The 12,954-nt window shown below is 40.5% G+C and overlaps 1 protein-coding gene across 3 annotated transcripts in view; it reads right to left on the bottom strand.

Moving 5' to 3' along the window:
* Positions 1-1,563: 1,563 nt before the first annotated feature.
* The window catches only part of TBX22 (T-box transcription factor 22), a 17,008-nt gene continuing 5,617 nt past the window's right edge, over positions 1,564-12,954 (bottom strand). Inside the window, exons 2-9 of one of the 3 annotated variants that reach the window (XM_023202845.2) lie at positions 10,795-10,971; positions 9,997-10,173; positions 9,070-9,171; positions 7,456-7,630; positions 6,405-6,569; positions 5,954-6,018; positions 5,281-5,366; positions 1,564-2,824 (exon numbers count right to left, since the gene is read on the bottom strand). In XM_023202845.2, coding sequence (XP_023058613.1) covers positions 2,214-2,824; positions 5,281-5,366; positions 5,954-6,018; positions 6,405-6,569; positions 7,456-7,630; positions 9,070-9,167 — 1,200 coding nt within the window. In that variant the 5' untranslated portion in view covers positions 9,168-9,171; positions 9,997-10,173; positions 10,795-10,971 and the 3' untranslated portion in view covers positions 1,564-2,213. Of the gene's footprint in view, positions 2,825-5,280; positions 5,367-5,953; positions 6,019-6,404; positions 6,570-7,455; positions 7,631-9,069; positions 9,172-9,929; positions 10,174-10,794; positions 10,972-12,954 lie in introns of those variants that run through there. The other 2 variants (XM_023202844.2, XM_023202846.1) reach the window with 2 other exon arrangements.

A 12,954-nucleotide genomic window follows, 5' to 3' on the forward strand; every position in this document is an offset into this window, starting at 1 on the left:
TGTTAGATATTGGGGTCTATTAAGTATCATTTGGTCACTTTTATAGGCTATTTCACACTTAGTCCAACAAAAGTGGCTTTGGATTTTTGTAGATTTCTAAAGCAAGTCTAACTTTAAGTTGATGCAGGTAAAAATGATATAATTACATTTGTTTTTCATTTCATAACCATAGCATCAATTTACCCAGTTACTCGAGTTTTGTACCATCCATTGAGGAGTAAGAATTTATTAAACAGAAAATGGTTGAAGACACTAAATATTTACTGTGCATGAATTAGAGCTGTTAGATTTCTGCAAATGAGTCACTTACTCAGAAGCGGGGGATTGCTTACTGAATCTCTTCAGGTTTCTTCCAAGTCTAATTATCTGTGGAGGTTTTTCCTTGTTTACTTCTTCAATTAAAAGTTCAAAATGACAATTTATGAATATTATTTAATGTAGCTTAACATAAATGTTTACCTTCTTGTATTTAAACGTTTGCTCCTTTATGTTAATCACCATTACCAATATAATCACATATTACTAGTTTTATATGAGTAACATATAGTCATATATCTGATACATACAGCATAGGGTATATGTATTCTGGAGAAGCTCCAAAATTAATCCCTTCTTTTAAATAGTCACTAAAAAGTAACCCAGATATTTCTTTGATTTTTCAGTTAAATACTTTCTCTTGCCAATTACTGAGGTTCTGCCATGTTTCATTTATAATCTGATATAAGGGTTTCTGCTTAAAAAGTAACAATCCATTTTACTAATTAAAGTCAGCCTTTAGCTTTCCTGTTTTGGAGTAGACAAAAATAAAATGTCTTTTCTTATTTTAATTTCTGGTTTAATAAACCTGGGTGGTATACATTTTATTCCTTAAAGACTTTTGCAACAGTATCTAATTACATTAGATCGCAAATAATACTTCATCTTGACTAGAATACTTAATTTGAATGCAATCGTGTGGCATCCTATCCCAACTCCCAGGAGTGAATGGCACATAATTTTAATACATATATAGCAAGGCACATTTATAAGGCATATTTGGGATGAAATAATCATTTTAAGCAAAATAATTAATATGCTCTTCTTTATATGTGTCGGAAAAATCAGAAAAATCAGTTAGCAGTTTGCTTAGTTTGTCAAAAGTCAAGTAATTCCATTGTGATATTAAAGGGCTTGGCTTAATAAAATGTCTAGAGTTACTAGCATAAACTCAGTATCTGATTCATCTTAAAGACATGCTGGCTATATATAGGTTATACCTCATAATTATTTTCAGAAATTTAGGGCCTGGTGAAAGGAATCTTTTCAACTTCATAAACTCAAATATTATTCTACTTTTGTTTAATTTAATTCACTATGATTGACATACAAGAGTGGAGTTAAATCATACCAGAATAATGATATTTTCATATTTATGGATTCAAATATATCTTCCCTCTTATAATCATAATGTCTTTATCTTCTTAGAAAACTATAATGATATGTTTTTCTAATATTGTGTAAAATACCAGATGTGTTAAAGTAATAAGTGAACAAGTTTTATCTAGGAATTATCCAAAAATAAAAGAAAATAAAAGCAAATTTATTTAGAGTGTTTTACTTTTCATTTGATCTTTGTGTTCCTTCAAGATCAAATGGTCTTTAGGCTACAAAGATAAATAAAATATAATACTTGAAAGTTTGTGTCCTTATTTGTATCTTAAATTGAGATTAGCAGTTTCTTCAACAGCAAAGTATAAAGGCATAAGGCAAACAAACAATTAAATTTTTTTCTACAACTACTAGATAATGACACTAAAGCCAATCTTCATTGTTAAAACTGAAATTGCTTCACTGCTTGCATGAGAGTTACATCCATCTTCTTTTTGTCATTGTCAATGTGTAAAATGCAGTTATCATGGTGAACTAGCTTCACTAGAATTGAAAATCCCATCACTTAGCATCAATTTTCACTGGTGGAGTATCATCAAATCATATTTATTGCATAGCTCATTTTGAAGCTCAAGGCCACTGTAATCAGAGATCCCTATACGTTGCACTTGACATTATAAACAGCTCTTCGTGAATATTATTTGATAAGGCACTTTAAATGCATAACAAAGAAATACTATATTGTAATGATGCTTTTCAAGACCAACAACTGTTGAAATTTCTTTGGCTACAAATAAAGAAAATATTCGTTTACATGTAATTGTTCTAGAAATGCTATTGTTTTACTAAAGGTAATGGTTAATTGCTGGATACCAATGAACATGGTTACATTTGCCTTCTCTAAAAGAAACTTGACTGTCGTCATTCACTTTAAGATGGTTGGAACCATTTATCAGTCTAGACGGCATAGAGAAATTGTATTTATAAAAGCCATAGGAAGGATGAAAGGAGCAACTAAGTGCTTCTTGGGTGATGGAGTTTGGCAGCAAAATATTTCCAGGTGCCTGTAATCCATACAACATTTTACTGGTAGAATCAGGTGCTTGTAGATAATGATCACCGGAGTCTTCAGATGAACCACTTTTTGAATTGGTGATCCCCAGGGAAGATAACATAGGCACTTCCATTGTGAGTGGGGCTAAAGACTGAGAACTGTTGCTGCTTGCTAGTCTTTCAGGAGCCGGTAAAACAAGAGGTTGCTGTTGCCAAAAATTAGTTGGACAAATCTTGCAGCAAAGAGGCAGGTTGACATTGTGCAGGTATGCCTCTGGACAGGGCATTCCAAGGGAGCTTGTAGGTAAATGAAACATAGGTGAAAAGCAAGGTGGAGAAAGCAAGTTCAAAGGAGAGGGGGCCCCTCCACTAGAGGTCACTGGAGATGAGCCACTGCTTCCACCTGTAAATGACAATTCAGTCAATGAATAATGAACTTGACATTTGATATTCCTGCTATATTAGTAATCATACCCATCACTATCCCTGCTTCATCCTTAGATTAACTTTCCTTGTGAGTTCACAGTTCTTTTAGCTTCTTTGAGACAGGACCTGCTCATTTCTCTGATCAAAGTTCAATATAGTATCTATACCAGGTATTCCTAACACCTGGGCTACCCACTGGAACAGGTCTGTGGCCGGTTATGAATCTGGACAGCATGAGATGATCAGCAGGCCAGTGAGCATTACCTTACTGCCTGAGCTCTGCCTCCTGTCAGATCAGTGGCAGAATTAGATTCTCATAGGAGCGCACACTCTATTGTGAACTGTGTATGTGAGGGATCTAGATTGAGTGCTCTTTAATGATAATCTAATGCCTGATGATCTGAGGTGGATCAGTTTCATTCTGAAACCATCGCCTCCCAACCCCCACTGTTCGTGGAAAAATTGTCTTGGCCCCTGGTACCAAAAAGGTGGGGGACCACTGATCTATACTATTACCACTATTACTTTTAGCACTACTACCACGTATCATGTATTAAGCATTCATTTGCTCAAATATTGTGCTAGGCACTTGAATCACACTTGTCCAAAGAATTACAAAGACATCCAATTATGACTCGGAGTCAATTATATCTTACAAACACAAACTAGTTTTATTATTTTAAAAATTAAAATATTTACATAATAAATAATTTTTAGTAATCTTAAAAAATTACTAAAATAAGTACTTAAGATGAACAAATTGGTTGTTTTGGATTATGTAGATTTAATTTATAGATAGAATGCATAGATTTCATGTACACTGATTTTTTAAATTCTTCTGACCCAAGGTATACTGATTTTAAAAATTCCTCTGACCAAAGTTATATTTATTTAAAATTCCTCTGACCACTGATTTAAAAATCAGTGTACATGAAAATAGTCTTGTATAAATGAAAGCAATGTATTTAAAAGCCTTAGCTTTTTTTCTTATACAAAACCATGAATGGGGCAATTTCCACACTGCATTGTATCTTAAGAGTTGCAAACAATTTTGCAAGTTAAGAAACATAAAGATGAATGTAAGTATTCATATCAATGATGTTTGCTGATCTTTTATGTTTGCCTAGCATCTACTAAAACTAGGGATAATTACAAGGTCCAGGAAACTCTAAACCTTATTTTTGTAAATGTTTGAATTCAAACAATTGGTTATTGGCTGGATTTGACCAAGTTGTTTGTTTTTTTTAGTGTTGCTGTTTTCTTAACTATTTTGTGTATGTAGACATATCCTAAACCTTCATCAACAAGATTGCAAATATCTTTTATAATAAAGCATTTAAAAGTTATTTAAGAAACTAGTAACTCATTTGCAATTTGAGAGCATTTTGGATATCTTAAATAATTAAGAAAACTGTGTACTTTAACATTTCATGATCATCTTTAACTTTTTCTTTATTAATGCGCATTTGTTTTGACTTGGATATTTTTAAAGTATGCTTCCTAGATGTTACTGGTTAAACCGACACTGTAAAATAAGTGTTTATATATTTTTCATGCAATTCCCTAAACCATATCGAGACAGTCATTCCAGTGAAATATTTCACCAAATGATTAGACTTCACTTCTTCCGTTTTCAGTTAGTCGTTATGGCATCATGTAAAACTCAACCTAACTATAATGTTGATTTTGCTTGATAATTGTAACCTTGAATTAATGGTCAAAGTCAAGCAACTTCGATGGAGTAAAGACAAAGGGAAAAAAAAGTCCATGTCATTTTCAAGTAAAAATTATTCTATTTATTATTAACTATCAGAGCAAATTAAGGTATTCTTCCACCAGAAAGTCTGCATTATTTAATTGTTATTACTTTGTCATGTAATATACCATCTGAGAATAAATATCTTGCAAATATTTTTAAATGCTTATGGCAATTAAATTGTGAAGACTTAGTATTATTTTTAACATCTACTTTCCCCATGGACAAAAAAGAGGAAAATTAGAGCTAAGTGATGAATTTAATGAAAGTTATTTTAACGTGTACTGAAAGGTCCTCATAAAAGATAAACTATTCATTTCAATAGTAACATATCTGCTAAATCAGGCTACAAATGCACCACAGGCATATCTTAAAGAACGTGAGACAGTGAGAGGCTGAAGAATCCAGATGAAATCTGAAAATCACAGGGTGTAAGATAACTTACTAACATATGTCAATAAGTCCACAATTACCACATTTCTATTCTCTTCCTTCATGCCAGCTTCTCTCCCTTTATGCCTCTTACCTCATCATTCAGGCAGAGGTACATCCACTTACCTGTAAGTACACATTTTCTTGCATGTACGTATCCCTTTGTTAGTATTTGGTACAAGTGTTCTGGATGTTGTTATTTAATTAATATGCAAAAATAAAACAAACGTTCCAAGTTTTCTTACTTTGTGTGTCTGCGCCAAACGTTTTAAAATCGAGAGTGAAAGAAGGCCTCCATGGGTAGGTCTCTAAAAGCCCATCCAATACACCCCTAAAAAAGAGAGTCAACTTTCAGCATCCCCAGAATGCAATTTCTGAACATAATGATTTTGAGTTATTTTGCTATGTCTTTTAGATGTAACTATTTTAAATATTTCTCTTTTATACAGCTAGACTTCTGAATAAAATTCAGTTAAACCTAGAATTCTAAAATAAGCAAGATCTTAATATTGAGTAGCAAAGGAGTGGGAGGAAGTAATGTTTTGGACACAAAACATCTGGGTTCCTTTTCTACCACCTACTAATTACAAAATTTAGAGCGTTTGAGTCTCTGAGCCAGTTTTCTTATCCTTAAAACTTGTGGGGGGCCGGGCATGGTGGCTCATGCCTGTTATCCCAGCACTTTGGGAGGCTGAGGCGGGCGGATCACGAGGTCAGGAGTTCAGGACCAGCCTGACCAACATGGTGAAACCCCGTCTCTACTAAAAATACAAAAATTAGCCGGGCCTGTTGGCGCGCGTCTGTAATCCCAGCTACTTGGGAGGCTGAGGCAAGTGAATCACTTGAACCCCGGAGGCGGAGGTTGCAGTGAAAATAGCTAGCTACATCAATATTAGATGTCATTGCTATGCTGCTTACCTGTTTCTTCCAGTGTCTCTAAATCCTTTAGCAAAAGGATTTCTTTCTATTTTTAGTTTCGTAATCTATGGATTCAATAGAGAGAGAAAGAAAATATCATTGCTTTCAGTGAGAACACTGTCACCATTGCTTATAGTGGTTACAACCACCAGAAAAGATGTTGCAACATGTAATATGACAATTTAAATAAATGTAACCATATTGCAAGTCATATTTAGAATGGTTAGCTCCTATTTATAAATCATTACTTTTATAAATTACATTCTGGAGTTGCCTTCTCACATAAGATTTACACAATTCATTATCAAATTTGCATGGATGACAATTCAATAAAACTATGATTTTTATTTAGAATTATGGAAAATGCAACTGATTGCAGTTAGCCTCTATGCCTCTGTCCCAAGGTCCCTCTGGAGCCATTTCCATTTGCCTGAGACATGACCAGCTTTACCTGTTGGTTTTGGTAAGCCGTTACTGTGGTGAACTCAGTTTCTTTAAAGGAGAATGTTTTAACCCCTTCAGTGGGCAAGGACTGAAGCTGGGACAAGTCAACACTGCTGTCTTGCTCTATCACGTGCACTCGGGGTTTGTACTTATGCATGGATTGCAGAATAATCTGGAGGAGAAATGACCAATGCTGTTAGAAAAATTGGCTTCCAGTCCCCAACCCTAGTTCTCTCTCCTGACCACCTCCACCACGTGCACACAAAAAGGCAATGATGAGGCTTAGGTAACTACTTTGTTATGCCATTTGGCCCGAGGGAGGCACTCTGAGCTAAAGACATTTCCAGAGAAAGGCACTTCAGCAGCACCTGTCAGCAGTGATTCCATTTCCAGATTGAGGCCATTTCCTGCTTCAAACATTGGCGACCATCTGGTGTGGAAGTGGCACTGCAATCTGCTAGCCTGCTACAGGTTCTCATGGCAGTAACTGATGGGCTTGGACATGGTGGGTAACCTTCTGGCATACCCTACCTCCTAATCTTGGCACAGTGCCAGACTGGGGAGGGCCGAAGCAGGGGTGCACCTAGTTACAATGTGCAAGATCAATAGGACCTATGAGGGTAGGTTGTTGGGGAGGTTTCCGGGCTGCAGTCTGACATTCCCCCACTTGTATCCTTCCACCACACCATACATCCAACTGCGTGGACTATAGGAAGGCAATCAGAGATCACAGTGATTGCCCAGGAGGCTATGGTGCCTGAGAACTCCCTGAATGGTTCCCTCCTACTCTCCTAGACCAGGCATTCTGGCTTAAACAGGTCTCTTTCTGTCCTCAAACTCCCTATATTCACCATCCCCAGTTGCCAGCACTCTCAGATGCCAAACAAACGTTTCAGGAGCCCTAGTTTGGCTACTTAACTTACAGGTGCAGGGCTTGGACAGTTCCTAAAAAACACAACATGTGTATCTGCAAAAAGCCTCCTTGGCCTCTCCAGGGTGACCAGTGGGCAGGAGCCTTGGCACCTCCCTACTCAGAGTAAAGGATTTTGCTCACGTACATGGCCTTTGTCATCCATCTCATTGTTGGTGAGTTTCATGCGATCAAAGCTGATGATCTGCCGCATCCAGGTCTCTCCTGAGCAGGGTGAGTCCGGGTGAACATAGAATCTAGGAATGATGCACAAATGATCCGTATTCCCGGCTACCATCCACTGTGAGCTGTGATACACATACCTGAAAAAACACATGCTGTGGCACTAGGTGCAGCAGGCCAAAGCTGGGAGCTGTTGTGTTCTGTTCCCGAGGATTTCGATCCAGATTAGCCCAGCGATCCCAAGGACAAGTAAGCAGAAGATTCAACTTAATTTCTAACAAGCATTTAGGGGCAAAAAATAAACTGTAAATAAGCATATGTCATCAAAATGCAATGAAGTGCAGGGCAAGTAAAATGTCATGAGATTTCTAAGTCTGGTTTGTATTTTCTCACAGAAACCACCACAGAAATTGATCTAACCCATTTTATCTCACAGAGATAACGGAAAAATCCACTAGCTTTGGGTGTGAAGAGTCTGGGAAGAAGTGGAGGGCTGACAAGTATTTCTGTCTAGCCTACTGTCACCAGTCCTCGTGGAAGCCCTTTTGCCAATAAGGCTTCACATCAAGAAAACTCTTAGGAACACAGTCTTGCACAGCCTCTGGCTGATTTTCACACTGTTTCCAATCTCAACTTCCCAGTTCTGCTCCTATTCCCATGCCAGCTGCAACTTGAGAAGCAAACAGCTTTTTCTGCTGTTTTCATACTGCAGCCCCAGCAGTCCTCTGAGCTGAACCTTCTCCTTGCTTTCAAAGCTAGCTCTGGTTTTGAGGTGGGCTGTCTCGTTGGAGGACCAGGGGCCCGCCTCTGTGTCAAATGCTCACAGCCCTAGTATAAACAGCTATCACCTCCCCACCCCTCCAACCGTGAACTGGACCCCAAGCCCCTGAGTCAAAGTGTTGGCAATCTGATGTGTCTGGGATGTATCCCACAAGGGCTTTTTGGCTTTAGAACAATTGGGCCACTTTCAGGCTGTTGTAGGTTGAAGGCTTAAATAAAGGGAAAATGATACTTGTACTCTCTAAGACACAGACATTGCTTCAGGGAAAAGATTAAAGATGGACCAAAAGACAGGCCTAGACACAGGAACTGCTTGACTGACCTTGAGTGGCAAATTGATCATCCTTCTGGGCTCCTGCTGCCAAAGCAGCACAGCTCAGAGCCCAGTGTGTCCCCAGAAACCCAGGCTCCCATAGAGCCTGGGGATTTCTCCCACAATTCCTTCAATCCGCTTCCCTTCTGGCCACCAGAGTCCACACCCTCTGCAATTTACTTTACCAAGGCCAGAGCAGTGGGTAGGGAGAAGCTTGGGGTACATTTGAAGTTCTAATTAGTGCCCTAAATTCACTGCATTCCAAGAAGGGATGGGGGCAGAAGAGAGGAAGAAGCCTTCTCTTCTTTCACTGGGAAGCCCAGTTTGAAAAAGAAAATTCAACTCCCAAAGCCCACAGGAGAGCAATCCCTCACCACCACTCCCCATGCTAGAGTTTTCAAAGTTGCGCTGTTAGATTTCAGGTCTGAAGGTTCAAATCCCTGGCCCTAGCCTAGGCATGGAGTACCATCCTATGGGGCCCATTACCTATAGCGTTTGGAATCCACTGGCACCACATCGATGGCCACATGGTACTGCTTCCCTGGATCCAACCCTTTCACTTTGACCCGAACAGAAGGGAACATCCGCCTGTAAGAAAGAAAATAAGGACTGACACAAGAGCTTTTAGAATGTTTGGAAGAGGGAGTGGTTCTGGACAAATGCTGACTCCAGTAAAAAGTGAAGGGATTCACAATACCCTTCCCATTTCAGAATAGCAAGGAATAGCATTTGCTACATGAGGAAAGATGGTTGGTTGTACACTTGACTGAACAAGTATGGAATTTCTAAGTGGAGCAGAATATTATTATCACAAGGCTTTGTTCATGTCCCTCCCCAACCATAATAAAAAGCTATAGAGGAGAAAGTGTGAGAGAAAAAGCTATGTCCCAACCTCCTTTTCAAGGGTACTTCCTGTGAAGCAGATTTGTGGAAGGCTGAAATTTGTAAGACTCACAAAATAACTAGCTGCAGTGAAGTGGCTGTCCCATGCCAAAAGGTGGCTATGGGAATGGCTCACCTCAAAATAACCTGGGCCAGGTCTGGCGGGCGCGAGGAATTGTGACATGGAATGTTGTCCATGGTTATCTTAGAGGCCTTAACTGAGAGATCTGGCCACAGTCTAAGACCAAAGTCTGATTTTTGTCTTATACTACACAGGCAGGAGACGAGAAAGTGAGTTATTGGAGTCATAGTGTACAGGAAAGGAAGCGTGAGCCACTTACATGGGGCCAGGTAAGTCTGAGTCCTATCAGTTGAGGGGCTATGGCTTTCTACTGTATGTCAGGGAGTTGGGGAAAAGGAACAGAGGAGTACCAGAGCATGAAACTGGAGACTCCTCATCTTACCAGAGCAGTAAATTAAGTGCCTAATGTGTGCGACCCGTGTGAACAGCTTGGGCAGAACCGAACCTGCCCGCTTTAGTAATGATCATCTCAGTCCCAATGTCATGGAATCTCTTCCACAGTTCAGATCCTTGAAGCTCCATTTGAAGATCTTTCTCTTCCAGACTTTCAGAGCTGTTGCCATCGCCGCTGTCGCTGCCGCAGCCAGAGGAAGCAGTTGTTGAGGACTCTGTCTTAGGTTGTTTTTCTGCTGGACACAGAAACGCGCTCAGGGTTTAAGACAGCGTCACAGTTCACATGCCCACTTCTCGCTAGTGCCTGTCTTGGAGCAGACAGGCCTTGTACCTTCCCTAGGAACTTTGGCGACAGATTCCCCAAGCTCCGCATAACACCCTCTATGTCCGCTTAATGGAGAAAGAGGGGCCGTGAAAGGTGCAGCCCCGCTACCACCCCCGACCCGCCCGCCTTTTTCTTTTTTTTTTTTCTTCTTTTTCTTCAGATTTGCCAATCCTCACTCTCCTGGAGACGTTGGTAACCCAGATTGGATGCCCTCGGAATTTGGGAACTCGCCCTGCTTCCTATCCCGGGATACAACAGCCACCCGCTGGCTCTGAGAGCTTCCCGCGAAGGTAGGAGGAGGATGCAGGAGAGACTCACTTCACAATCATGTAGGGACCCTCCCCTTTACCGCAAAGAAACTGCTGTATTCCGGGATGGATTCGGAGGCGCTGCAACTTCCCCTTCACCAGGTGGTCGAGGTGTCCGGCGGCTCCTAATATGGCTCTGGCTGTGTCGGGACGCGAGCCAGGCGGAGAGATGCGGAACCAGTAAGCTCAGGCAACCGGCTCAGGGCAATGGGAATACTTACCAAGCGGCTCGCTCTTCCCTGCAGCGCTGCTGCTTCTCTCCTCCTCTTCCTCTCCGCCCTTTTTCTCCTGCAGCTCAGGCTGCTCCTCCTGTATTGGGTCCTGGAATTTTCTTTTGCTGGGTCTCCCCACCAAGGCTTCCACGGAGAAGGCACGCGCCCGAGAGCTCAGAGCCATCCCTGGAGGGGGTGAAGGGATTCTTTGCAGCAAAGTTTCAACCTGAACTGGGTTAGGGAGGGAGGGGGAGACACAGGCGGAGGGCACAGAGGGTAAAGGAAGGAGGGAAAGTAGGAAAAACAAAACAAAACCAAACCCAAAACCCAAAACCCAATCTGAAAAACAATTTCTGGATCTGTATTCAAATAAATCAATTTTATGTGTATGTGTATGTGTATGTGTGTGTGTGTGTGTGTGTGTGTGTGTGTGTGTAATTTTTATATATACATATATAGTTTTTGTTTGAATAGACGAAAGGAGAGGAAGATCAAACTAGTGTATATGTCCTTTAAAGTCTAGTCTCCCTTCCTCCCAGTGGACATGTGCAGACCATTAGTCCTCAAATCCCCGATTCCAGGACCTGGCAGAGCACAGAGATTGGCAAGTGCCCGCCTTTTAGGGAGCAGACCTGCCGCCAATGGCGGCTCAGGTTGCTGGGATTGGGAGTTACTGTTGCATCCAGTGAATACCCAGCCGGTCACTGCCTCCACTGTTTGTTTTGGAAACTATTGGAAGCATAAAAAACACAGTGAGTGACACTTCAGAGTCTAACAGGGAGGGGGGTTTAGGGGCTTGTTGGAAAAAAGGCTATAGATAGGGAGGTAGAGGGAGGAGAAAAGGGAGACACAGGTTACGATTTTACATTAAATTATAAAACTCAAAGACATGCGAAATAATTGCCCACGAGAGGCCACTTTAAGCAGATCCAGAGAGATGTATCAGGGTCTTTTGCTCTCCAGTGAAGGCACTGGAAAACAGAAAGGAGCACAAGCTTTTGGGGCCAGTTGGCTCTGCAGGTGGAGTCTCAAGCTAGGTGAGCAGCTGTTGTGCCAGTTTATCCTCTCTCTTCTGGTAGTGAAGTGAGGATAGGCAGGAGTCTCCCAGTTGCCACTGTCAAACATCAGAGAAAACTTGGATCTTCAAGCCCTGCCTCTGCTGGAGCCCAATATTCCTATACATAGCCTTTGTTTTTTCCTCACAGGACTTAATCAGCAAACATAGTCTAAAAACTCCAGGGCCACCAGCAGGGCAACCAAAGGGCCTTTGCTACCAAGAATGTGCACAACTCAAAATGTTCGGATTAAGTGATTGATTCCAGTGTCTCCTGGAATATATTCTTGGGCTGGATTTTACTTTTCCTTAAAATGAATATACAAGTTTCTTTTTCTTTTTTTTCGGGAAGAGACTTGTCTACGACGTCCAAAGAGCACGTTTCTGTGTGCAGATATGAGATGTCTGCCTGTGTGCACATGACTTGGTCACCTAGTTTTCATCAGAAATAAGAAATCAAGTGCCCCTGGATTCTTTTGCAGGTTGCCTCTTAACTAATGACATTTGTATTTTTCCAGAAAAATTATATTATTCACCTCTGACACATTTGTAAAAAGGGCATGTAAAGCCAATCCAAGTTCATTTAAAATAAGATGCAACTTGAAATAACTTATAATATATGCCAATACTGGAATCTGGGAGTAAAAGACCTGTGTGTCCTTTTAATTTCAGCTACTTAGGTACAAATGTGCCCTGCCACTGTGATGGCCATAGGGAGGAGATCTTCAGGCAACTGGGTATGACGTTAAACACTCTAAAAATCTCAGTATGGCAAAGGGTTAGTTACAGCTTGGATGCTGCTGAAGGGTTTGGCTCAATCATTAGTTATCCACTGCTCACCATGCAGAATTGAGAAAGACACTGTTCCTATCCTAGACAGGCAAAGTGAACCTCACAGGGCAAGGCCACTTTCCTATAAGGAACTTGGGCTGGAAAACAGCCACATCTGCATGTGATCTTTACCACATCTCTTAAGAGCATTTGTTTCTTTTTGCACCCATTAAAGTGGGAGGAGAGTGTTTGTTCATTTCCTCTTACTCAGAAGATATGTCTATCTATTATCTATCATCTATCTATCTATCTATCTATCTATCTATCTATCTATCTATCTATCT

The sequence above is a fragment of the Piliocolobus tephrosceles genome, chromosome 12 (assembly GCF_002776525.5).
Source record: "Piliocolobus tephrosceles isolate RC106 chromosome 12, ASM277652v3, whole genome shotgun sequence".
Lineage (NCBI taxonomy): Eukaryota > Metazoa > Chordata > Mammalia > Primates > Cercopithecidae > Piliocolobus > Piliocolobus tephrosceles.